The 24824-nt window shown below is 49.0% G+C and overlaps 1 protein-coding gene across 1 annotated transcript in view; it reads left to right on the forward strand.

Moving 5' to 3' along the window:
• Positions 1-12463: 12463 nt before the first annotated feature.
• The window catches only part of ITGA11 (integrin subunit alpha 11), a 127176-nt gene continuing 114815 nt past the window's right edge, over positions 12464-24824 (forward strand). Inside the window, exon 1 of the mRNA XM_061181966.1 lies at positions 12464-12549. Within this exon, the coding sequence (XP_061037949.1) occupies positions 12498-12549 (52 nt within the window). The 5' untranslated portion in view covers positions 12464-12497. The remainder of the gene's footprint in view (positions 12550-24824) is intronic.

A 24824-nucleotide genomic window follows, 5' to 3' on the forward strand; every position in this document is an offset into this window, starting at 1 on the left:
TACTCAGCCCAAGGTTTATGGCACAATTATGAAGCTGGTGCTATCTGGTAGTGGCTTGTTGGGAGGTTGAAATGAGATCGCACATGTTTATAAACTGGAAAACGCTGTACAAATATTAGTTCTATTGTTTGACTCTTGGTCTTCTATGTTTTTTTTTTTTGGCAATTTTATGGGTTTGTCATATCTACTTTTTATTGTAATCTCTTCAGATCCCTATTATAAAAAGGTAGAGTATAAACAAATTATTGTTGTATCACTGTTTATACAGTTGGGTATAAAAATGTTTGACTATATAGAATCTGAATTAAACTTACTAAAAGGTCATTTGCTGATGGTTCTTTGGCATTTTTGGCATTTTTTTTTTCAGCCCGCACATATGTAATTCAGGCTCTGGTATATCACTTCAGGCTTGCTGAAGGATGGTATGACAAGAGAGCTAGTGTGGGACCTCATGCAAGTCACTGACCTTTGGGCCTCTGTGTCCTCATTCATCCAATAATCATGCCACTCTAAATGGCCCCCTGCCCTCACAGGGCATCAGGAAGGGTTAGAGGGGACATAATTGGGAAAGCTCTTTGAATTATACACAGGGCTAAACAAATGTCAGGCATTGTGAAGAATCTCAAATGGTGCGGATAGCTCAACTAGTCTGTTTTAATGCCATTTCATATGTTGTTAATGATAAAAGCTAACATTTATTGAGAGCTTGCCATGTGGCAGGCACTGCGCCAAGCCGTTTATAGGCTGCATTCCGTCCACTCCTCATAGCAACCCAAGAGGCAGAGTGGCCCAGGGCGCTGCAGCCAGACTGCCTGAGGCCATCTCCAGGCTCCACCACTTATCAGCTGAGTGTCCTTGAGCAAGTTTATGACCCTCCTTTGTGCCTCAGTTTCCTCATCTGTAAAATAAGGAATAATGAGAGCAACAACTTCATAGAGCCGTCGTGATGATTCAGTGAGTTAATAAATGTCAAGTGCTTAGAAGTGTGTCTGGCACTTGGTAAGTGGTCTCCAGGAGCTTGTTCTATCATTTGCATTTTTTTTAAAATAAATTTTATTTCATTTATTTATTTTTGGCTGTGTTGGGTCTTCGTTTCTGTGCGAGGGCTTTCTCTAGTTGCGGCAAGCGGGGGCCACTCTTCATCGCGGTGCACAGGCCTCTCACTATCGCGGCCTCTCTTGTTACGGAGCACTGGCTCCAGACGCGCAGGCTCAGTAGTTGTGGCTCACGGGCCTAGTTGCTCCGCGGCATGTGGGATCTTCCCAGACCAGGGCTCAAACCCGTGTCCCCTGCATTGGCAGGCAGATTCTCAACCACTGCGCCACCAGGGAAGCCCCTGCATTTTTTTTTAATTAATTTATTTTTTTAAATTTATTTTTTAAACATCTTTATTGGAGTATAATTGCTTTACAATGGTGTGTTAGTTTCTGCTTTATAACAAAGTGAATCAGCGATACATATACATATATCCCCATATCTCTTCCCTCTTGTGTCTCCCTCCCACCCTCCCTATCCCACCCCTCTAGGTGGTCACAAAGCACTGAGCTGATCTCCCGGTGCTATGCGGCTGCTTCCCACTAGCTATCTGTTTTACATTTGGTAGTGTATATATGTCCATGCCACTCCCTCACTTCGTCCCAGCTTACCCTTCCCCCTCCCTGTGTCCTCAAGTCCATTCTCTACGTCTGCATCTTTATTCCTGTCCTGCCCCTAGGTTCTTCAGAACTATCTTTTTTTTTTTTTTTTTTTTTTAGATTCCATATATATGTGTTAGGATACGGTATTTGTTTTTCTCTTTCTGACTTACTTCACTCTGTGGTCCAGCTCTAGGTCCATCCAGCTCACTACAAATAACTCAATTTTGTTCCTTTTTATGGCTGAGTAATATTCCATTGTATACATGTGCCACATCTTCTTTATCCATTTCATTTGCATTTTATAGGCGGTGAAATGGTTGTAAGTAGCAAGTAACCCAGCTGATGAAGGGCCAGATCGGGATTCTAACCCAGGTTTCTCCGAGCCCAGAGCCCACGTGTCTAACCACTACATTTCCTACCCCCACAGTCCCATGAGCAACTGCAGGGGTCACCAGCCATTTGCAGAGCCTGTTTTGAAGCTCGGCAAAGACCAAGGATGCTGCTATCTCCATTTTCCTTGCAACAATCCTCTGCATAATGCTTAATCTTTGGCCTTCACTGAGGGGGAAGTTCTTAAGAGGCCTTAAGCCTAGCACTTGCATCCATATTTTTCTCACTAATGCTCAGCAGAGAAAAAAAAAAATGCTCACGGAAGCATTTGTTACCCAAACATCAACTAAAACATCCACACTCGCCATACCTATCTCCCCATCCGCAAACACCACCACTTGGCCTGTGCCTGTAGCTGCAGATTGCTTGGGAAATGTTTATTTCTGGTACATGCCTGAGGATGAGCAGGCAACTCTGTGAAGTTGTTGCTCTCAGACTGCAGCAGCTGGAGCAGTCTGGGGAAAACTTCCCCCGGCAAAGCGGGAGGTCGGTCCTCTTTGCAGAAATAAGCATAGACAAGCAGAGTCTCCAGGCAAGCACCCACTGGTGGATGCCCCAGCCTGGGTGGCATTGGATCATAGGGACAAGGGCAACTGCTCAAGCCTGTGGCAGAAGAGGAGGGAGAGGGAGGTAGCATCCTTTTAACATTCTAGTCACTAGGTTGAGCGAGACTGGCTGGAGATAGAGATTAGATAGTGGGTTTTGTCAGTGGTCACGTTGTCACGAATGTTTTTTATGGTTTGTCTTGGGCTATGCTCCCCTGTCTCTCCTCTTTAACTTTCAAGAGCAGTTATGCAACTTGTGAGGTTCAAGGCTGAGGACGTCAGCCCAGAGGGCTAGAACTGGCTCTCCGCTAAATGGGGAAACAGGATGCACTCATTTTTATCTCAGCTGCCTTTCTGAGGGTCTGCCTTCTCCTCCTGGGCCCTCCAGCAGTATGAAAGCTAGTGCTCCTTACCTACATTCCCTACAAAATCATACTCCTTTCTCTTTCCTACTGAAGCTCCTATCCTGTTCAGCGACCTTGGGGAAGAAAATGATATGGAAAGTTCATACTATGGGTGAATGGCTGATATTAGCTAATAGGTTTATTTACTTCCCAAGGGGAATTTTCTTTTTCAATGAGTATACCTGGAGCCAGAAATTCAAATGGCAGCATTTTCGGCATTCCCACGCATTCCAGATGCTTGGACAGATGTGAGACAGTCTGGAGGCAGTATAATTAGAGTGGTTTGGAGGCACTATCTGTGTTCCACCCATGTCCCCGGGTTCAAATCCTAATGCTGCCACTTTCTAGCTATGAAACTTGGGGCAAGTTGCTTCACCTGTCTAAACCATCTGCTTTATGTTGGGATCTGCGGAAGTTGACCCTGATGCAAGGATTTAAGTGCAGATGTTCGGGGGGTGGAGAAGGTAGGTGATCCCAGGAAGCACTGCCAAGGGAATGAGGAAGTAAGACAGGAATGGGAAGGATGTCTATACCGGGTGCAGTGGTGTGCAAGTGGCTACTGTGGGTAACAGGGGCTCAGTTCCACAGGGCTCCCCTGGGAGGCTGTAGAACATCTCAGAGTTGCCCCTCAAGAAGGATGTCTTCGTCCATTTGGGTTGCTCTAACAAAAATGCCACAGACTGGGTGGCATTTTTTTTTTCAAAAAAATTTTAAAATTCATTTTATCGAAGTATAGTTGATTTACAATGTTGTGTTAATTTCTGCTCTACAGCAAAGTGATTCAGTTATACATATATACACATTCTTTTCCATCATGGTTTATCACAGGATACTGAATATAGTTCCCTGGAATGGGTGGCTTTTAAACAACAGAAATGTATTCCTCACAGTTCTGGAGGCTGGGAAGTCCAAGAACAAGGTGCTGGCAGATTCAGGGTCTGGTGAGGGCCTGCTTTCTGGTCCATAGATGGCGGCTTCTAGCTGTAACCTTACATGGTGAGAAAAGGTAAGGGAGCTCTCTGGGCTCACTTCCATAAGGACACCAATCCCATTCATGAAGGCTCTGCCCTCTTGACCTAATCACTTCCAAAAGGCTCCATCTCCTAATACTATCAGCTTGGGGGTTAGGATTCAACATATGAATTTGGTGGGGGGGGACACAAATTTCAGCCCACAGCAAGGGGTGTGGGCGTTCTGGTATTCATCCACCAGCTCCTATCAGTCATTGCTTGAGGACTGCTCCCACTAATTCTGAAGCACGCCCAGCCTGCTGTAAGAGCTCCAGGGGCCAGAGGACACCTTTGGGCTTGCAGGTGGAAGCAGTCACAGGAATGGTACGTGCTAAGCCAACACATTAGCGTATTGACAGTGACTGTAACAGCATCCATTCGGCGGGAATAGAGAGACCCCCGAATGCTGAGGGATTGGATGAGATCGTGTCAGCACTCAGCACAGTGCCTAGTCCATGGTTAGTGATGGCCAGTGATGGCTTTTGGTCCTGTTATTCGCGTGCTGGGCATGCTGAGTACTAGCCACCAGATGGGAGAAACTGGTTTGTTTGGGAGAGAGGTAGGAAGCAAAGTAAGGAAAGCAGGAGTAAGGCTTTGAAGGGCAGGCAGGGCATGGATTTGACCCAGTGGGCAACAGGGCCAGGGGGGTGTGGGGCTCCTTGGTAAGCAGAAGGCCTGCCAAGGCCAAGGTGGGAAAAAGACAGCATCTTTATGGAAGCTCGAGGAATGCACATAGAAGCACATAACATCTTGGGGGGCCGTGAGGAGGCGTCTGAAAGATGATCTGTGAGGCAGTGGCACCTCCTCCACAGAACCTTCCTGAACTGGTCAAAGGGCCACAGGCGTCTGTCCTCCTGACTAGTTTGGATACAGACCTCCCTTCCCCTCCCCCATCTCACTCAAAAACCTCTGAAGGCTTCTCATGACCTATCAAATGAAGACCCATTAAAAATCCCCCACAATGTGCCCCCAAATTATTTTTCCACCCTTGTCTCTTAACTATCCCTTCCCCCCGAAAATAACTAGGATTTACCCCTTGGAATTTGACCAAAGAAAAGAAAGTATGAAAAGGATGAAAATGTAGAAGCTTTATCTGGGTCTTTTTCTAACCAAAGAGTGTCCTTCAGGGGCTCTGTACCTGGCGTTTAAGACATGGATGCAATGACTTATAACACTTAAGCTTCATTTGAAAGTGGGAGAAAGAACCATAAGAACCAACACTGCTCTGAGAAATAATGGAAAATGTTATCTCCAGAATCCACTGGGTAATCTGTACATCTGAGATTTACTTAGAGAGAGACGGTTTTCTTCCTTAATGTGGATTTGGATTGTGCTAAATAACGAGAAGAGTGTTATTCATTGTTGGTGTAGGTGTGCATGCATGTACACAGCTGTGTGGTGTCTGTGTGCATGTGTGTTTGGCCCAGTCACACCCACTGGAAGCCCACAGAGAGGGTGCATATCTTCACATCGCCGACCCGGCTGAAGGACACATTTGAAGTTAACCAGACTCAGACCAAAGAAGTGGCTTTCCCAGGCTAACTCAGGAGCAGATGTGAGGCAAACTCCCTCTCCCCAAATACACCAGAGGGAGCTGACCGTTGAAGGGATAGAAACTCAAAACTGGGGTTTCCTCTGTTTTTACACTTTCAACTGCTCACCAGTCCCTGGGCACAGCTTGAATTCCCACTCTCTTGCACAGACCAGGTATGTTTGCTGCTTCCCCTACTTAGAATGCCATTCCTCACTTCCCTTCTGAAAACCTCCTACTTCCAAGGCCAGCTCAGACGTTACCTCCTTCCCTGACCCTCCTCTGGCATTTGGTCACACTTCTATTATAACACTTATCACAGTGCCATCTACCATCCAGTGCCGAAAACCAATGAAACCAATGGATTAGGAGCTCAGAATCTGGGATCAGTCAAGACCAGGTTCAGATCCTAGGTCTGCCTTTTACAAATTCTGGGACTTCCCCTGTCTGAGCCTCAAGTTCTTTCTCTGTAAAAGGCAGATAGTAATTATACCACTTCGTAGGATTGTCATGAAGATTAAAGGAAATGATGTGTCCAGTGCAATAAGTGGTCACTGATTGTTACTGTACATGTTTGCCTCTGCTCCTACATTAGGAGCTTCATGGAGAGGCAAGAACCACATCTGGTTTGTCATTCCATCCCCAGCGTGGTGCTCAGTAAAATACTTCTTCAAGGGCTCAGCGTCTGATCTCTTGCCCCTGGTCCATGTGCTGTGGGAATTCCTTTCTCTGCTGCCTGTCTTGGTTTAACGTCATGACTCTGCTTCCCAAGACCCCTCTGTAAGCCCATCTTAACCCTGATGCATTCCGTCCAGACCCCTAACTCTCGTAGCTTCTCCCTGCCATCTCAGCCCAGCCAGGGCCAGGATGAAAGTTCTGGACAACCACCTGGACCGTGCTGATGACTAAAGGCAATGATGGAGAAGTGGCATTTAGCGCATATTAAGTGCTCAGTTGAAGGCAGTCATTCTTCATACGGTTGTTGCTGGGATGGTTGTTTCTGATGTGGCTCTACAGTCTGGTCCAATGTCAAGGGTTTGCTCATCTAGCTTCATCAGAAATGGCCTCTCAACTAGCATATTGTCTGCTACCTCTAGACTTTGAAGAAGATTTGTATTCTCCCATACACTTTCACATACTTTTTCTTCAAAAGGATGTTTCCTTATCCATTCTGCGTGTCTGTTTGTGCTGTGGCCGTACTCCTTCCCTTTGATATCTTTACTGCAGATGCTGTACATACTTGTGGCTTGAGAAATGGAGATCAGAAAATAACTTCCTGGATTTGGTATAGGTCAGATACAGGGCTTGATCTAGTAGAAATCCCAGTCACTGACTCTCTCAACGGGACTGAGACTGGGGCTCAGGCGCAGTGTTTGGAAGAAGGCATCATCCACCCACTCCAATGTCTTGGATCGGACTTTCTACTTCAAGTGGAAAGTGCCTGAGGCTAACGTAAGCTACTGGTGTAAACACATTTGTTCAAAGCTAACGTCCTCTACTCTGTTGGCAGAGATGAGACCTGGCATGACAAACAGAAACCAAGGGACGCCCTGTAAGCCTCTATGTACGTTACAAATGCAATCACCTCCCCATCATCCACGTTATTGGCCCAGAACATTGACACGTGTCATTCAAACAGCACATAACAAAAGCAATCCTGTAGCTTTCTTTTCTACATCTTTTTGTCCTTTCTTTTTGGCTTTGGAATTTATTATATCATTTTTTTGGCAGAAGATGTGCCTTCCCAGTAACTTTAAGTTTACTTAAGTTTATCTTAAAAAAAAGAAAAAAAAAAGAGTTTGCATTTTCTAAGCACAAACCGACAGACAAGGCATAGAGAAGAGGCCATTTCTGTGCGGGAGGTTTGCGGGAGCAGGGAGGAGCCGGGGAGCCAGGGTGTGCCTCAAGGTGGACCCCACACATGTTGACATGGATAGTGGCTGCATTGGAGGCACCTGGGAGCAGAGAAGGTAGAAAGAAATAACCAGAGAATGGGAGAGACAGATACCTAAGGGGAAGGGGGTGGAAAGGGAAGTGTTGGAGAAAAAAATGGATGAAAATGAGGCAGAGGTCCAAGACAGACAGAAATAGGGGGACCAATCTGTCCCAGGTGGCCAGGGATTGCCCTAGTTTTGACTCTGAAAGTCCAGCAACCCCAGAAACCCCTCAGTCCCAGGCAAACCAGGACAGTTGATTACCCTAGAGGTGAAAACACAGAGAACGGGCAAAAAGAGAGTGGTGCCCTCCAAAATGAAAGCAGATTGGGCTGCCCCAATTACTTTCCTGGAAGAAGTGTGTGAGTCTGAGCTGAACCAGGCGTCTCATCAGTGCCCAGGAGCTGCTGGGTTCCTTGGAAGGGAATGGCATCTCCCCTACCTTTCCTTCCTAGAGAAGCCAGGACACTCCCAGAGGAGGGTGCTCAGACTGAGAGCATGAGAGTCAGAGGACCTGCCCACAGGACTCCCTGGGCTAACATTGCGCGTGCACTCCTGGCCTGAAATACCTGCTTCCCCCATCCAGCTGTGATGCTATGATGAATTCTGAATACGCTACCAGAACACCTGGATTCTAATCCCAGTTCTGTCATGTGTGTGCTGTGGGATCTTGGGTGACTCCCTTGCTGCTTTGAGCTTAGATTTCTAAAGCAGACTTAGTAACTACGAATTTTGTCTGTCCAGTATACTTTGTCATCCCCTTTTTTCTTTTTCCTTTAGGGAACTCCTCTCCTATAATATGTGGTCTTGGTGGGGCTGTCAGTCATAATGCCCTTCTCTTCCCAACTTCTCATGGTTGGGCGTGTGCCCCAGAGGGGGCCAATTATAATACGATAGTCTCTAGACACTGATTGGTTCAGTGGAGGGCATGAACCAAAACCCTGAACTTTTCTGCTGGATCTAGTGGGGAAGGCTGTCTCTCTCCCTTTAGAATCTACAAAGTATAAGTTTGGGTCTGCTGGCTACATCTTTCTAGTAGACAGAGAAATCCTGTATGCTGCAGGAAAGGAGAGCAGAGTGAAGCAAAACTAAGAGAAGACAGAGAGAAAAAGACAAGTGTCTCATTTGGGACTCTTGATCCAGCCATACCTGCAGCAATCACCTTTGTACTTCCTATTTACATGAACTTGTACATTCCCTTTTCTGCTTCAGTCAGTTTGTGTAGAGTTTCTGTTACTTGCAACTGAAAGAATCTTCACCAGTATAATCTCTTTATCTATAAAAATGAATATAATTCCTTGCAGGACCCAGCTGACCCTCTTTATTATTATTATTGTTGTTACTATTTTATTATTATTAAATGAGATCACAGGTGTGAAAGAGATTTCAAAATTAATAAAATATCATATACAGCCCTCATGCATTGCTGGTGGGAATGTAAAATGGTGCAGCCACTGTGGAAATAGTTTGGCAGTTCCTCAAATGATTAAACATAGAGTTACCATATGACCCAGAAATTCTACTCCTAGGTATATGCCCAAGAGAATTGAAAACATATGATCACAGGGAACTATACTTGACATCTTGTAATAATCTGTAAGGGAAAATAATCTGAAAAAGAATAGATATATCTATATCTGTATCTGTGTCTATATCTACATAGATGTAGATATAGCTGAATCATTTTGCTGTACACCTGAAACTAACACAACATTGTAAACCAACCATACTTCAATTTAAAAAAAAGAAAACATATGTCACACAAAAAGTTATACACAAATGTTCATAGCAGCATCATTCGTAATAGCCAAAAAGTGGAAACAACCAAATATCCATCACCTGATGAGTGGATAAACAAAATGTGATAGAGCCATACAATGGAATGTTATTTGGCAATAAAAAGGAATGAAATACTGATATGCAACAATATGGATGAACCTTGGAAACATTATGCTAAGTGATAGAAGCTGGACACAAAAGGCCACATATTTTATGATTCCATTTACATGAACTGTCCAGAATAGACAAATCCATCCAGACAGAAAGTAGATTAGTGGTTGCCAGGGGCTTGAGTGAAGGAATGGAGAGTGGCTACTAATGATTAGTTTCTTTTTAGGGTGATGAAAGTGTTCTGAAATTAGTAGTAATAGTGGCACAACCTTGGGAATATCCTTAAAAATGCTGAATTGCATGGTGAGTTATGGTACGTAAATTACATCTCAACAAAAAAATAAATAAATAGGCTATGTACATATAAAGGATGATTTTTATTATTATTATTCAACTCAAATCCCAGCTTCCATAAAGCCCTTCGTCCAATTCTCTGAACTTCTCCAGACTGAATCTGGATTTTGCATTTGTTCCTCACACACTGCTGCCTTGTGTTATTTAAATAATATTCAATAATCATTAAATAATAAATGATTTAAATGAATGATTAAATAACAATGATTATGTCAATAAATACGAGGTTATATCTTTTTTGATTCATTATTGTAGAAAATTAATTTCTTTTTAAAAAATTTTATATTGAAGTATAGTTGATTAACAATGTGTTAGTTTCAGGGGTACATCAAAGTGATTGTTATACATATACATGTATCTATTCTTTTTCAAGCTCTTTCCCCATTTAGGTTATTACAAAATATTGAGCAGAGTTTCCTGTGCTATACAGCAGGTCCTTGTTGGGACGAGGTTTTGTCTTATCTTCTCAGCTTCTCTTGTGTGACTTGCAGAGCACAGGGGCACGGTAGGCACTTAAGTTTGTGTTGAAAGAATAAGTGAGGGCACACTTCTCCCCCTCCCCACCTTCCCGGATTATCCAAAGGCACCCATCATGTACTGAGGAGCCCCATGCCCCTGATGAGTACAATGTGAGTTAATGAATGGCAGAATTGCTACCTGAAGACCAGCAGCAGCACGCCCACTGCAGAGAGCCCCTTCAGCAAGCAGCAAGCAGTCTCAGAGCGAGGTCCTCAGCCCACCTCCACAGCAGAGTGACCACAGTGCCCGTCAGGACTCCCTGATCTCAGAGAAAATTCTTCGCAAGTGTTCCAGGCAATTCCCGTGCACTTGGAATTTGAGAACACTAGGGAAAGTGTGAATTTGTGTGAGGCAGCGAAGTGGTTTGCAGCCTGCTGGATAGCTGTTATCAGGATGCTCTAAGTTCAAAGCATCCTGACTCAAACTGGCTTAACCAATTAAGGGGACTCATTGGTCACATAACTGGAAAGTCCTTGGGGGAGTGGACTGAGGGGGTGGCTTGATTCAGGGGACCAACAAGACCCTCCTGGACTTGGTTTCTCCATTCTGTCATCCAGCATCTGCCTCATCCCAAGGCCAGATCTCCCTTCCCCACCCAGACCCCTATCAACTTCCAGACATACGTGATTCTTTGTCCCAGCTAGGGAAGGGACGTGGGGGTAGGAGAGGAGACACTTAGTTCGTTAGTTAATTCTAGTGGCTGTTTTAGAAGAGGAAGAACGCTTATTTCCCAGAAAAACTTCTTCCTTGGTCATGTTGCCCTTTCTTAAAATATGGCCCGGGGATGGCAATACAGTGATTCATTTCAGCCTAAACCACATCCCCCAACACACGTGCAAACACACACACACACACACACATACACACACACCCCAGAGATAGAATCAGCCTTCTCCAAAGACTGTGGCTGAATGGGAGAGGTGAGGATACCAGAATAAAAACCAGGGTAGCTAGCAAGAGGACAGCGATGTCGGGGAGCCAGGCACAATGCCCACTACTATTCCTGCGTGAACCTGGGCCTTCTCAAAACCCAGGCCCCTCCTCTGGGAAACCTTCCAATCCCTCCCCCACTCTGTGCACCCACACATCACCTGCCTTCATCCACCTATCCATCCACCCACTTACTATGTTCCTGGGGTGTTGGGGGCTAAGTGCTCAGTGTGAACCAGAGATTTCTACCCCAGTGGTGTTTTCAATCTGGGCAAGGAGAGAAAAGTTAATCAAATGATTACACTAATTAATGTCTAGTTTCTCGAGTAAGTACAAGGAAAAAAATGAGAGTTGGGGGGGAGAGAATGAGCATGTGTCTGGGGACCTGACCTGCTGAGGATGCGGGGCTGGGGAGGGGGGCTTAAGGGAAGGTTTTCCCGAGAAAGTGATGTGGGACTTCTGCTCTAGTTTTCACCACACTGGCCATCCTACCCTCTGCCTCAGCTGTCTCCCTTGCTAGAAAGGCCAGCCTCCACACCCATGGGTTGTGGTCCAGGGCCTGATTTAAAGCTTATGCAACAAATGTGCATTGAATTTAATTGTCAGTGGTTAGAAGCGCTGGGAAGGAAGGTGGCTAGGTTCCAAAGAAGAGCTTCACTGTTATGGTAACAGTGGGCACAGGGTCCTCCTGGATGCTCAGGGGTGGGGGGTGGACAGCGTAGAGGTGGAAGGGGGATCTGCATTTATTCCAGGGCCAGGAGAAGCACTGTGGCCTTTACATTCCAAGCCCCAGGGTGCAGGAGAGCAGGGGGTTGTCTCAGAATGGAAGCTGGACGGACATCCACTCCTCTTGGCCAAGGGAGACCCGAGTCATGGCCCGTGTCCCTAAGTCACCTTAGGTAGCCCTCTGAGCTCTCAGAAGCTCCTTCCTCTGGGACATGAGAATAGAAGCCACTCTTCCTGAACAGACTCTGAATTTGGTGGTGGTGGTGGTGTGGAGGGAGGCGCTGCACTGGTGAGGTGGTTCCCAGGAGCGGTTCTCTGGAATTTTCTCCTAAGGCAGAGGTGGGGTGGAGGCAGAAGGAGAGATCCGGAGAGGCGTCGAGGCCGCAGCCCGCCGCCTGCCCAGGTGGCAGAGGGGCAGCGACTGGCCCGCAGCCAGAGCCCAGCGGTGTCCTGGCGCCCCTCCCCGCCGCTCGAGCCCTCCCACTTCCTCTGAAGCAGCCGCGGCTGTCAGGGAGCCGGGCGCCGCGCGCAGTGCAGGCTCGGGGCGCCGCGCCGAGGAAGCTGTCGCTCTGGCTGGCCGCCCCCCTTCGCCGCTCCGCACCGCGCCCCGCCGCCGCGCCGCGGACCATGGACCTGCCCAGGGGCCTCCTGGTGGCCTGGGCCCTCAGCCTGTGGCCAGGTACGTGCCCCCTTATACCCCCCCACCCCCCGCCTCCGGGAGCCCCTCCCTGACCCGCCGAGGCCTGGGATACAGCTGCCAGGAGCCGGTCGCGGTGCGCACCCAGGGTCCGACCTCGGCGGCTCTAGGGGACATGGGTCCCCCGGAAACTGGCTGCAGTCGAGCGACTCCGCCAAGTTCCGCGCTAGAGGGAGGCGCGCGGAGGCGGCCAGAGGCCGGGACTTTGGTGTCTTTGGGAAGAGTTGAAGAGGCTCGAGTTGAAAAGCGCCGAGGTCTGGTGGCCCCGCCGGGCGCCCTGCTTACCTCCAAGCGCCCCGCCGAGCTTCCCGCGCCGCCGCGGGGGTCACTCGCTTTCCCGGGAGCGCCGAGGGCGCGCGTCCTGGGCGAGGGAAGGGGTCAGGGCGCGCGGAGAAAGCATCCCGAAGAGTGGAGAGCCTGCTGCGGCGGTCCCGGGAAGGGGGGGCGGTGCTGGGGGAGAGCCGGGAGCCAAGAGCCGCCCAGGGTCCCTCGGGCCGGAACGGAGCGCAGCCTTGGGGCGGTCGGCGCCCAGGCTCTGGCGAGCCGTCGCGGGCCTAGCCGAAGGCTGCGGAGAGCAGCCCGGCAGTCCAGGGCTCCCGAAAACATTACCTGACCCTCGAGGTAGGGACGGGCCATCGCCCCACAGCCCGCGCTCAGAATTGTGCGCTCATTCAATAATGCGGGGGATTCCGCCATCGCCGAGACGTGCGCCGCCGCCTAATGCACTCCAGGTGTCGTGTCGCGGCGCGGCGCGGACCCCGGGCCGGCGGGGCGCGCGGCCCGGAGCGAGAGGCCAGCCCTGGGCTATCCTCATTGGGGCACCCGGCCCGGGAGTCCCCACACCCCGAGTCCCGGCGCGACCCGCCACTTGGTGGCAGCGGCCAGAGGCGCTGTTCTACGGATGGGGAAACCTTGCGGGACCCCTCCTTGGCGTGGCCGAGTGCTCTGGCGGGGACCAGCACCTCGGAAACTGGCCGAAGGGCCTAGCCTCCCCTTCTGCGTGGGCTCCGGGTCTGGGCTGGGGCCAGTAGTAGGAGTCAGATGCGGTGGCAGGGGGAGAGGCGCCCTCAAAGAACACAGGTGGAGATCCCCCAGCCCAAGCAAGCTCACCACTACGGGAAACAAGTGCACCCAGCGTCGGTCTATAGTGGAGCTTCTGGGAGGGCCTGTAGTTGAAAGGGGCTGTGCTGGTGGGGTTCAGTTCAGATCGTAGAGTCACAACTGAAAACAAACATTGATGCTTTAAGTTGGGGAGGAGAGAGCGTTGGGGACGGCGGGGGAAGAGCTGCGACCAGGCCTGCATATATCTAGAAACCAGCTGCTGGAGGAGGTGGTGAAGCCCTCTCTAGGTCATTTAGGCAAGAGGGGGAACTCTAGATACTGTCTTCAAATCACTAGGAGACCCAGCCATAGGAAAAGGGAATGCACTCCTGTGTGACCCCAGATATGTGGCCCCACCAGAACTTGAGTTGAAGTGGCTGCTTTAGGGGCCAGAGACAGTCCAGACCTCAGGAAGTTAGGGGCAAAAGCTTTGAAATCAGACCTGGCTTCCCGTTCTGGCTCTGCTGCCCACTAGCTGTACCGCGTTATGCAATCTCTCCAACAGGTATCCTCCTCTGTGAACGGAGATAGATATTCTGAGACCATAAAGTTGTCGGCATGATTAAGTCAGGCTGGCCCTGTAAGAAAAGTTCTTAACACAAGGCTTGGTGCACAGTAGGGCTGAATCAGTGGTTGATAATGATAAAGCAGGGATGGAGGGGGGTAAGGGAGTGCGGTGAAGGACAGGGACAGGATTTGTGACTCAGAACTCCCTTCATATGGAGAAAACCACTCCTGAGTTATGTCTGGTCAGTCTGAGTTCTTGAAATATGGGATTCATTAAACATATCAATCAGTGTTGGAACAACATCTGCCTGCAAGGAACTGGGGGTGGGGCCCAAGCATGTATGCAGTCAGGGCCCTGCCTGTAGCTGAGAACAAGGTGAGACCAGGGAAAGCTAAATAGAAGCACTGGGGAGTGAATGGCACAGAGAAGCTAAGGGCTGCAGTTCGAACAGGAGAAGTTCAGTTCTGCTTGAATAAGGCTTCCTGCAGGAGGAGATAGCATTTGGACTGGGCCTTAAAGGAGTGCGTAGAGTGTGGATAGACCTTAAAGTGGGACTGTTTGTACATTAGAGCGTTATTTCCTGGAACTACAGTAGTTAAAGAACAAAAAGATGAATATTTGAAAACCACAAAGATGACTCTGGTCATTAGTGACTCTGAAGATTAGAAGGGTCACAGAGGTCATTGGGTCCATTCCCCCAGCTCCAGAGCAGGACTGATGTTGATCTCTCATCTGTGCATCACATGGATTCAATGTGAGGATTATCAGGAAGCTTGCCTACTGGTGATGGCACAGTTTGGCTGGTCAGGGACTTGTCACAGGCCAAGTTGGGGGGGGAGTCCTCATTAAGGCCATTATGAGTTCAGAGCCTTGATCTTTCCAGAGCTTCTGCTGCAGGCTGGGAAGGGTGATGAGATGGGCAAAACTATCAAGAAAGCCAGAAAAAAAGTAGACAGGTCCAAAGACTTTTATAGCTGACGTTCAGAGAGAACAGACCCATTGATCAGAACTTGCCTATTGTAATGCATCTGACGATTAGGAAAAAGAATATATATATGTATAACTGAGTCACTTTGCGGTACAGCAGAAATTAAACACAACATTGTAAATCAACTACACTTCAATAAAATTTTTAAAAATAAAATAAAATAAAAGTGAAATCCTCCCAGTTTGGAAGCAGAAAAAAAAACGAAACAAAACTCAGTCTTTACTGAGCACTTGTTACCTGACAGGTGACATAAAAACACATAGGGAGATCAGACAGAGTGTGGGGCTGAAGGCCCTGGGGTTTCACTGCCTGGGATGGGTCTGGCCTCTGCTAATTGGGACTCTGTTTCCTTGGCAAGTTACTAACCAGCTCTGTGCCTCAGTTTTCTCATCTGCAAAATGGGGATGATAACAATAGAACTTAAAGAGTATCCAAAGATTTATGATGTATATAAAGTACTTGGAAAGTTGCAGGCACATATTGAGCATTTAGGAGTTTGTCTTTCTTCTCCATCATCATCATCATCATTGCTCATTACTGGCCATTGAGTAAGGGATCTAAGGATGCAGAGATGTGACCTTCATACTCAGATCCATAAGATAAGTCTAGAGGAAGTGCTGGGGTACTGGAGGCTCAGAGGAAACATACATGCCAGGGTCCTAAATAAACCTAAACTTTCCTAATCCCTTTTCCCAAAGGCCTGGCCCAAAGTCTTGGTCATAATGGGAACTCACGGTTTTTTGTTTTTGTTTTTGCCATTGAGGCTGTCTTGAAGTCAATATGATCCTGGCATGAGTGTTTTGTGTCGTTGGAGAGGAGAAGAACCATACCACTCCCTTATGTGTCCTTGTGGGTGGGGGTCTTATTCAGCAGAAAAACCTTGTATGGAAAAGGCACAGTACTGGGCACCACAGGTGTGCAAAGACTAAAAAGATCCAAGTCCTGCTCTCCAGCTTGGGAAGAGCAGGGAAGGAGATAAAGTATGTCACTTTGCCTCCTCAGTGCCCACCCTGCTTGTCAGCCAAGCCTCTCAGCCACCGTCAGCCAAGGAGCTTCTGGACCCTTCCACAGGCAGACCCTGGGGCCCTAACGAGATGAAAGTAGAATATGACCCTCTTTCTTCTTATTCACTATGCCCCTATCTCTACCCTGCAGTGGATCCCCTAGAGATGGGATGTCTATCTCCTCACCATCCTCATTGTTCCCAGCCCACCCACAGGGCTGTGGGTCCTTGAGAAACTCAGACAGCAGCTCACCTTCATTTTGCCCTCTGTGAACCTCTTTGTCTCCCCTCCTGCAGTGGCAGCTTCCTCCAGCAGCAGGGCTTCCCTTCCATCCTCTCCCCTCATTGGTTAGGACAGAACTATGGTCTTAGCTGGCCTAGCTTGGCTCTTGCTGTATAGAAGGGAGTTTGGAGAATTAAAAAGCCCTCTTTTCTCTCCTTAATGCCTGACCTTGGAGATTCTTGTCTCACTATAGGCTTCCAGATCTTACTTACATTGTTCTATTGCAGTTGCAAAGAGAAAGGATCCATCACAATCCTCCCCAGGTAGTGACAGCCTCTGGCTGACTCAGGGAGGGTCAGCTACAAAACAAGCTTTAAACATGCACTGACACATTCCAAAAATGGTGTCTCAGCTGGCCCTCATAGCTTAATGCCCCTATCCCAACACCACCAAACCGTGGGCTACCCTCAGGAATTCATAGCCATTTGAAACTATTTTCCCAAAACAATTATGAGCTCCAAAGTCACCCATATGCCCTCAGTGTGGAGTGCTTGCTCTAGGGAGCTGTGGTCCAGGAAGGAGGGTCCCCATCCCCCAACATGTAAATCCTGAGTGTACCAATTCTTAGTTGAAAGCCCAGAAGGTTACCAGCCAGGGGAGAAGGGGAGGAGACTGGAGTTGGTCATCTCATAAGCCAAAAATAAATAAGCTCCCCAAAAATTCCATGAAGGGTTTTCATACTCTGTACTTATGACCTTCACGAGATGAATAAAATTCCTCCTGAAGGAAGAAGTCAGTGTGGTCAAACATGCCCCCATCTCCACCCCCACCGCCTCTATCCCAAACTTCTTCCACCTTCGAGCTTACTGAGCTGGAGTAATGATCGTTATGTGTGTGGTCTGGGAGCCCAACTGGATTCAAATCCTTTCTGCTTGGGTGACCCTGGATAAGTCCCTCTGGGCCTCATTTCCTCATCTGTAAAATGGGTAGAATAACGACTTCACAGGCTGATGTGTGCTTTAGATGATCTCTACGTGGTTCATTCATATCAAGTGTTTGGAACAGCATCTGGCACCCAGTAAGCCCTCAGCAAACAATAGCAGTTCATTGATCACCCTTCCCATCATTCACTTGATTCATACCAGGCACTGCGTCAAGCATTTTCTCATATCTCAGCTAGGCCTCACTATGGAAGTCACTACAGCAATCACCAGGTTACATGTGAGAAGTTAAATGGTTCATCCAGGGTCATGCTGACTGAGTAAGAGGCGATGTTTGGTGTTTGCCCTTAATCCATGCATAATGTCTCTTCAGGAGGGCACAGAAAGATGAATAAGATGCCCTTGCTGGAAGATACTGTCTTCAGGGAAAATGAGATCTGTACGCAAATGGCCGTCCTTACAGGGACACTGGTCCAGGAAAAGCAGCTCTCTCCTTCAGACTCAGCTAGACAGCGATTTCCCACTCAAGATGCTGGCTTGGTGAGAAATGGTCCTCACGCCCTGCCTTTTAATACGGGAGCCTCTCTCCCTCGCTTGCCTCCCTGCTCAGGGCTGAGTGGGACTCTACCATATGCCCCCAAGTCCCAATATTCTGAGCCACTCTGACTGCCTCTCCAACCCTCCTCAGGGTCTAGGCTGGGCATTGCTCTCCTCCCTTCCCCGCCTCTGCTTCCCCTAATCAAAACCTGCTCTGAGCTCCAGGCCTAACGAGTTAATTCATGCCGCACAGCACTAATGAGTGATGACAGCTTCATGTGTCCTTCAAAGTGATTTGCATTTTAACTGGGCTGTGCCTTGAGCCAAAGGATCAAGGGGCTAATGATGGAATTTCAGGTACCAGAACTTGAAATAGGTGAGACCAAAAAGTTGAGGCAAGGGACCTGCCTGGCCTGGTCCAGCCCCTTACCCCACTACTCCATCGCCGATCAGATGGGTTCTACCTGGGCCCTTGTGGATGATGGGCGGCCTCATTCTGTAACATAGAAGAAGCCAGTCTGTGGCTTGGGTGATGCTGCTCTAAAGTGGGCAGAGGTTTTTCCACGTGGCATGTGGGGTGAGTTAGGCAAGTTGCTATAGCAATGTGCTCCAGGATTCCAAACAGGATGACACAGAGAAGGGGCTCCTGCCTCCGTAGCTGGGGCTGACAGCTTTCTTCCCCCAGCAGCATCACCCAGATGGGCCAGGCTACAGGAATCCTGGCCCTGCAGATTTCCAGGACCTGTTTCTTTGCAGACTGGGCCTCAAGAAGGCCATGGAAAACTCATGAAACGAGTAAGTGGGTGCAGCTCCCAACAGTCTGCAAAGAGCACTCCCGTGTATTTGTTCTGTCAGTCAGAATAGGCCAGGTGAGGTCAGAGGTCCTGTCGAGGCTGGTGTGTCCATTAGATAGAGGGGGAAACTGAGGCTTTTCAAAGTTAAATGATTTCCTGTGATTTCCCCAAGATCACATAGGAATTCAGGGACAGATCTTCTGGCCAAAGATGAGATTAGAGACCTAGTTTGCTACACTCGTCAGAGGAACTTAAGGAGCAAGCAGTGCTTCGGCCAAAGGAATGAAGTTCTAATGGTAGATATTCTACATCTGTGGCAGGCAGGTAGGACAAGATCATTGAAATCATTCTCTGTAGACCACTGGGGGTGTCTGCAGTCTCCACCATCTGTCCTTTCTGTCTCGCCCATCCCCAGGCCCTCAGACTACTGCTTTCTCCTACTGCCAGGAAGAAGACCACAAAGCGATGTCCATCTCCTCTCCTTCTGCTGGAATTGCTCTTTTCCTAGAGCTCATAGCCTCTCATATTTGGTGACTGGTGGCAACCATAAAGTCCCATAAATAGTATGTAGACAGAGCTCTTCTCTGAGTTTATTCCCACCACTTACCACATATGCAGGATCAGCTACATAACCTATGGGGCCCAGTGTGAAATGAAAATACAGGGCTCCTTGTTTAAAGACTATTAAGAATTTCAAGGTGGCCACGGCAGAGCATTAAACCAAGCGGGGGCCCTTCTGAGTGTGGGGCTGAGCAACTGCTCACAGAGTTCTCCCTGCAGGCTTGTGATTTGGCAAGGAAGACACCAGGATCCCTCTTGACACACGAAGAAACTGTGTGGCTTGTCCATTTGGCCAGTATGTACTGAGCACTCACTAAACCCCAGGCATCTCCACGTTCTGGAAATTCCAAATCAGATAAGGCCCAGCCTCTGTGAGGGCAGGAAGGCACAGATCACACATAGGCTGCAGGGCCCATGCAAAGTGCTGGTGTCCGTAGATGCAGGGGTGCCCATAGAGCAGTTCTGAAGGCACACAGCCAGGGCTGTGGAATGATTTTTAAGCCATGGAATTCAGAAGATGCTTCTCTCTCCAGTTACTGCCTCAAGACCCCTTTGAGAGCCTTTGGGGGGGACCTTCAAGCATTTGATGCTGAGCTCTGGACTAGCCCTCTTGACGAAAGCAAGAAGCCAAAGCTTGAAATGCTGGCCTTGCCACAGCCACGGGTATTGGTGCTGCTGTGGTCCTGCTGGGCTAATCCTTCTAAATAAGGGGTCACTTCTTGGGTTTTTTACCTGCCCACTTCAGCCTCCCCTCTTGGTCTGCAGACGATCAGCAAGTCCAGTGGTCCTCATTCATGGGTGAACAAGAGAATGACGGTGTAAAACAAAACTTTTCACTGACCCCACCAGAACACACCATCACTCTCCATGATGGAGCCTGGCATTGGCATTTTTTTAAAGCTCCCCAGTAATTCTAATGGGCAGCCAAGGCTGAGACTCACCGGTGTCATCTAAACCCAGTCCCCAATCAAGCAGAAGAGAAAACACTGTCCAGGGAAGGGAAATGACTTTCTCAGGGTCACAAACAGTCAGTGGTGAAACCAAGATGTAACCAGTTGTCCTGCTTCCCAGTTTTCCAGCCCACCTCTCCAGCCTGCAGTTTCACAGGATTCATAGCCAGGCTGGGCTGGAGACACAGCGTGGAATCAGAGTTTGAGAGGCTGAGGCACAAGGGGGAATTTGAGATGGGAGTTGGTATTTGGAGGGTTATTCATTTAGTGACCCTGTCTGTGTCCCCCACAAGGCCATAAGCTATTGATCGCCATAAGCTATTGATCACCATAAGCAAGGCCATAAGCTATTGATCCTGTGTGGCCCCAAGTGGGCCAGAGGAAAGCCGAAGAGGGACTATGGGGACACCAATTTGGCTGAGGATCCTGGTCAGAACTGCTCACAGACAGATGGACTGGCACGGTAGGAGGTGTCCAGCAGGGGTTAAACAGAGCCCATTAGGGTCATTCCAGCCCTGCGATTCTGGGCCCCACTGAAGCTGTTGTGAGTGTTCAGGTGAAGGAAGCACCTGACTCTGGATGGGGACTGTCAAAGAGCAGCCCAGGTGGGGTGGGGAAGGGATGCTCCATCAGGAAAAAGGGGAGAGGCTTGCCTGGGGGAGGCAGAGCAGGAAGCCCCTGGAACCAGCCTGAGGCCCAAACTCAGTTATCCTCCTCCCTCCTGCCCCCATCCACCCAGACCTTCCTCAATAGCAGACAAAGTGAGGCTAAAACACAAACTGAGTGTGTAGTCACTTCCCCTGCTTACAACCCTCAGTGGCTCCGTATTGCCTTAGATTGAGTCCAGCCCCTTTAATAGAGCTCACCGGACCCTGAATAGCCTGCACTCAGGACTCCCCTCTAGCAGCACCATGTGCATGGGCACGTCTACACCCCTATGGCAACTCCACTAAACTGAGCTTCTTAGCTTCTCAAACACACTACCTCTCTCTGTCCTTCACTCACATTGTTCCCTATATCCCATTCGACCCCCTCCTTTCTCCTGGCTGTCTCCCACTTATTCTTCAGGTCTTCCTCCTGAAAGCCTCACCTGACTCAGTCAGACCTTGGATCAGTTACTTTTGTGATCTCAAGATGCCTATACTTCCTACAGTGTTATACCCCATACACAACACAGTATAATAGCCTGAACAGCTTTGCCCACTGGACTGGAGCAGGGGCCACATGTCCTATCAGTCTCTGTATTGCCAGCTCTCCCACAGAGCCAGACATAGTACTTACTGCTCAAATAATATGTGTTGAATGAATGTAAGAACTGTCTAAGTCAACAGAAAGATATTTAAGGGCAAGATAGATGTCTTATGTTTCTTTGCAGATGCACCCCCAAGAGGTCCCAACACAGTGGCCTGTATTAGGTGCTGTGCTAGGCGCTCTGAGGGATAAAAGTTAAGAGATAAGTCCTGTCCTTCAAAGAGTTTATGGTCTAATAGGAGAGAGATCTTTGGATAAATAACTAATACAAGGGAGGAAGTAATAAAAGCTGTAAGAGAGCTACAGATAAAAGACTCTGGAATTTGAGAGGTGAAAAAGAGATGATTTGTAACTGCAAGAAGAGCAGAGAATATATCTGGGGAACAGCCTGATGTTTGGTTGGCAGGATGCTGGAGTATGTGCAGAACTGCAAGAATGGAACATGGGCTGAGGCCACCGAGAGAGGACCGAATGCCAACTAAGGCATTTGGATATAGCAGATGGGAGCCACTGAAGGTTTTTGAGGGAGGGTAGAGCATGTTCTAAGCTATGTTTTGAGAAGCTCCTTGTGGGGGGTGGGGGGATATGGGTGTAAGTTGAATGTGACAGGACAACAGCTAGAAGCAAGTGGATTGCTAAGATGGCTACTGCAGCAACCCAGGCAGGAGGATGCCAGAGCCTGATGTAAAGGTGGTGAGAGGAGAGAGGAAGAGGGAACCTGTGAGGGGCAGAATGGAACATCCTTGGTCACCAGGGAAGGAAAAGGAGAGAATATGGGGGCGGGGGGGATTAAGGACCAGGAAGTTGAGTGGATCCTGGACATGTCGACTTTGCGGGGCTCTTGGGCAGGTGGAAATGTTGGCTGGGAGCTTGGAAGCGAGGCTGACTCGGAATGTTTTGACTGGGAGCCTGTCACGTATACATGCTTAGTGGCACGCGGGCCTGAGAGAGAGGGAGCTCCCGTGGCATGGGCCCTCCTGTCCCTCTACCCCCTTTCCAGGCCCAGAAGCAGTGATTCATGCCCCAAACTTAAAGAGAACCCAGATTCTGATTTTAAAAGCCTTTCAGAGCAGAAGAAGCCAACGAGAAGGCCAGGCCAGACCACAAGCCAAACATCAGCTGTGGAATGTGCTTGCTGCTGACGGTGAGGCCAGCCAGGGGCAGACATGCTGGCAGGCTCGGCAAGAGGCCCCTCCGGTTGTCCGGAATATGTCAAAATGGTCACCGAGATGGTCCCTGCTCTCTCCTCTCTCTTCCGTGTTCATCTCTGCATTTGAGCACATCTTAAAACTAGCCCCTCCCCCCACCCCCAGTCTGTAAGTTGCACTGGTCCCCATGATCCTTGGTGTGAAAGCTCTGGTCTGCCCTCCGTCTTCCCACCTCTGCTCAGCCCGGAGGACTAGGACCAGGAGACAGGCAGGGGTCTGGGGGCTGCTCTGGGGGTGCCCAGAAAGGCTGCCGTGGCTTGTGGCAACGGCCAACCAACTGGTCTCCCTGCATCCGCCCTGTCTCTTGAGCTCCTGCACCCAGTAGCCAGAGGGATGCTGCTTGAATGTGGATGGGATCATGTCCTATCCCTCTGCCACGAACCCTCCGGGGCTCCCCTTCTTCTCTGGGTGAGAGGCTTGTGTGATCTGACTCCCCTGCCTTTTCGACCTCATCCTCTACTCCTCCCCCACTTGCGGCTTCTGCTCTGCCCACACAGTTTCCGGAATGTTCTTCAAACATACCTGGCGCCTTGGGCTTCACACTTGCTATTCCTTCTGCCTGGGATGCTCTTCACCAAAGAGCCTCTCTCGCTTCCTTCAGGTCTTCACTCCAACACCTGCCTCTCCTGGAGGCCTTTCCTGCACCCCTAACTAAAATGTCAGCCTCTCCTGCATGCACTCCCTTATATAAACCCCCGTGCCTGCTTTAGTCCCACTGGGGTATTTCTCACTAGCAAGCATTATTACCGATTTTCTTTATTCACCTTGTTTATTGTCTGTCTCCTCCAACGGAGTGTCATCATGAGAGCAAGAATTTCTATATGTTGTTTTACATGTGTATCCCAGGGTCCAGAGCAGTGCCCAGCCAGAGGAGGCAAGTAATAAGTAGTTGTGGAATGAATGAATGAATCAATGAAAACCCCCCCCAGCCTGCAGCAGCCTGAAATCCCATTAGTTAATCCCCTTTGAGATAAGTATCACCCTCTCCCCAGTCACCTTTCTTAGCACACCAGTCCCCTAGGCGTTCAGTCCTGACACTTCGCAGGCCATTGGTCAGTAAAGCCTTTCTTTCCAGACAAGAAGAGTGTGGTGGTAGTTGCTGGTGGGCTGCTGAGGTGGAGGAGGGGATCTTGAAGGGAGAAGGGCCTTGAAAGGGGCAAAGTGTTCAGAGCAGGCAGCCCAGGCCGGCCCAGCTGGCCCCATGCTGTTCAGTGTTATTTACTGTGACTCAGAGAGGACACAAGGAGACATGGGACAGTCCTTGTTTTTACACAGTGAAAACCTAGGTATGTAATGGACTTCCCAGGGAACAGCGGGGTGGAGCAGAAGTTTAAAATGCCTCGTTTCCCACAGAAGGGTAGTGATTCAGACATCCTCCATGGACCGCAGAATGTGGATGTGTCCTCCGGTACCCCAGAAGGAGCTGGGAGTGCCCAGAGAAGATGGCAGGGGCTGAACAGTAGACCCCAATAGTGGACCAGGTTATGGATCAATCCCTGGAACCACCAGACCAGATTCTGCCCTGGTGACTGGGGAGGTGACAATAAACCCATTGTACAGGTGGGGAGACTGAGTCTGAGCCCAGTGAGGTTCATATTTGGGGCATGTAACCACTGACTTGGGGTTTGAATACCAGCCCTGGCACTTATTAAGTGTGTGACCTTGGGCAGGTCACATCCTCTCTTTAGAATGTATAATGGAAATTATAATGCCTACCTTGTAGGATTAGTATGAATAAATAGAAATAATACTGTTTACCAAACCAACATGTCTGGCAGGGATGAGGTGCTCAATAAATGTGTACTACTTGGTAACAGTCATCAGGGGCTTCCATGAATCAGGCTTTGTTGTTTTTTTTTTTAATAAATTTATTTATTTATTTATTTTTGGCTGCGTTGGGTCTTAGTTGCTGTGTGCGGGCTTTCTCTAGTTGCAGTGAGCGGGCTTCTCATTGCGGTGGCTTCTCTTTGTTGCGGAGCACAGGCTCTAGGCGCGCGGGCTTCAGTAGTTGTGACACGTGGGCTCAGTAATTGTGGCTCACGGGCTCTAGAGCACAGGCTCAGTAGTTGTGGCACACGGGCTTAGTTGCTCCGCGGCATGTGGGATCTTCCCGGACCAGGGCTGGAACCCATGTCCCCTGCATTGGCAGGCGGATTCTTAACCACTGCACCACCAGGGAAGCCCCAGACTTT

Source organism: Eubalaena glacialis, chromosome 2 (genome assembly GCF_028564815.1).
Source record: "Eubalaena glacialis isolate mEubGla1 chromosome 2, mEubGla1.1.hap2.+ XY, whole genome shotgun sequence".
Taxonomy (NCBI): Eukaryota; Metazoa; Chordata; class Mammalia; order Artiodactyla; family Balaenidae; genus Eubalaena; species Eubalaena glacialis.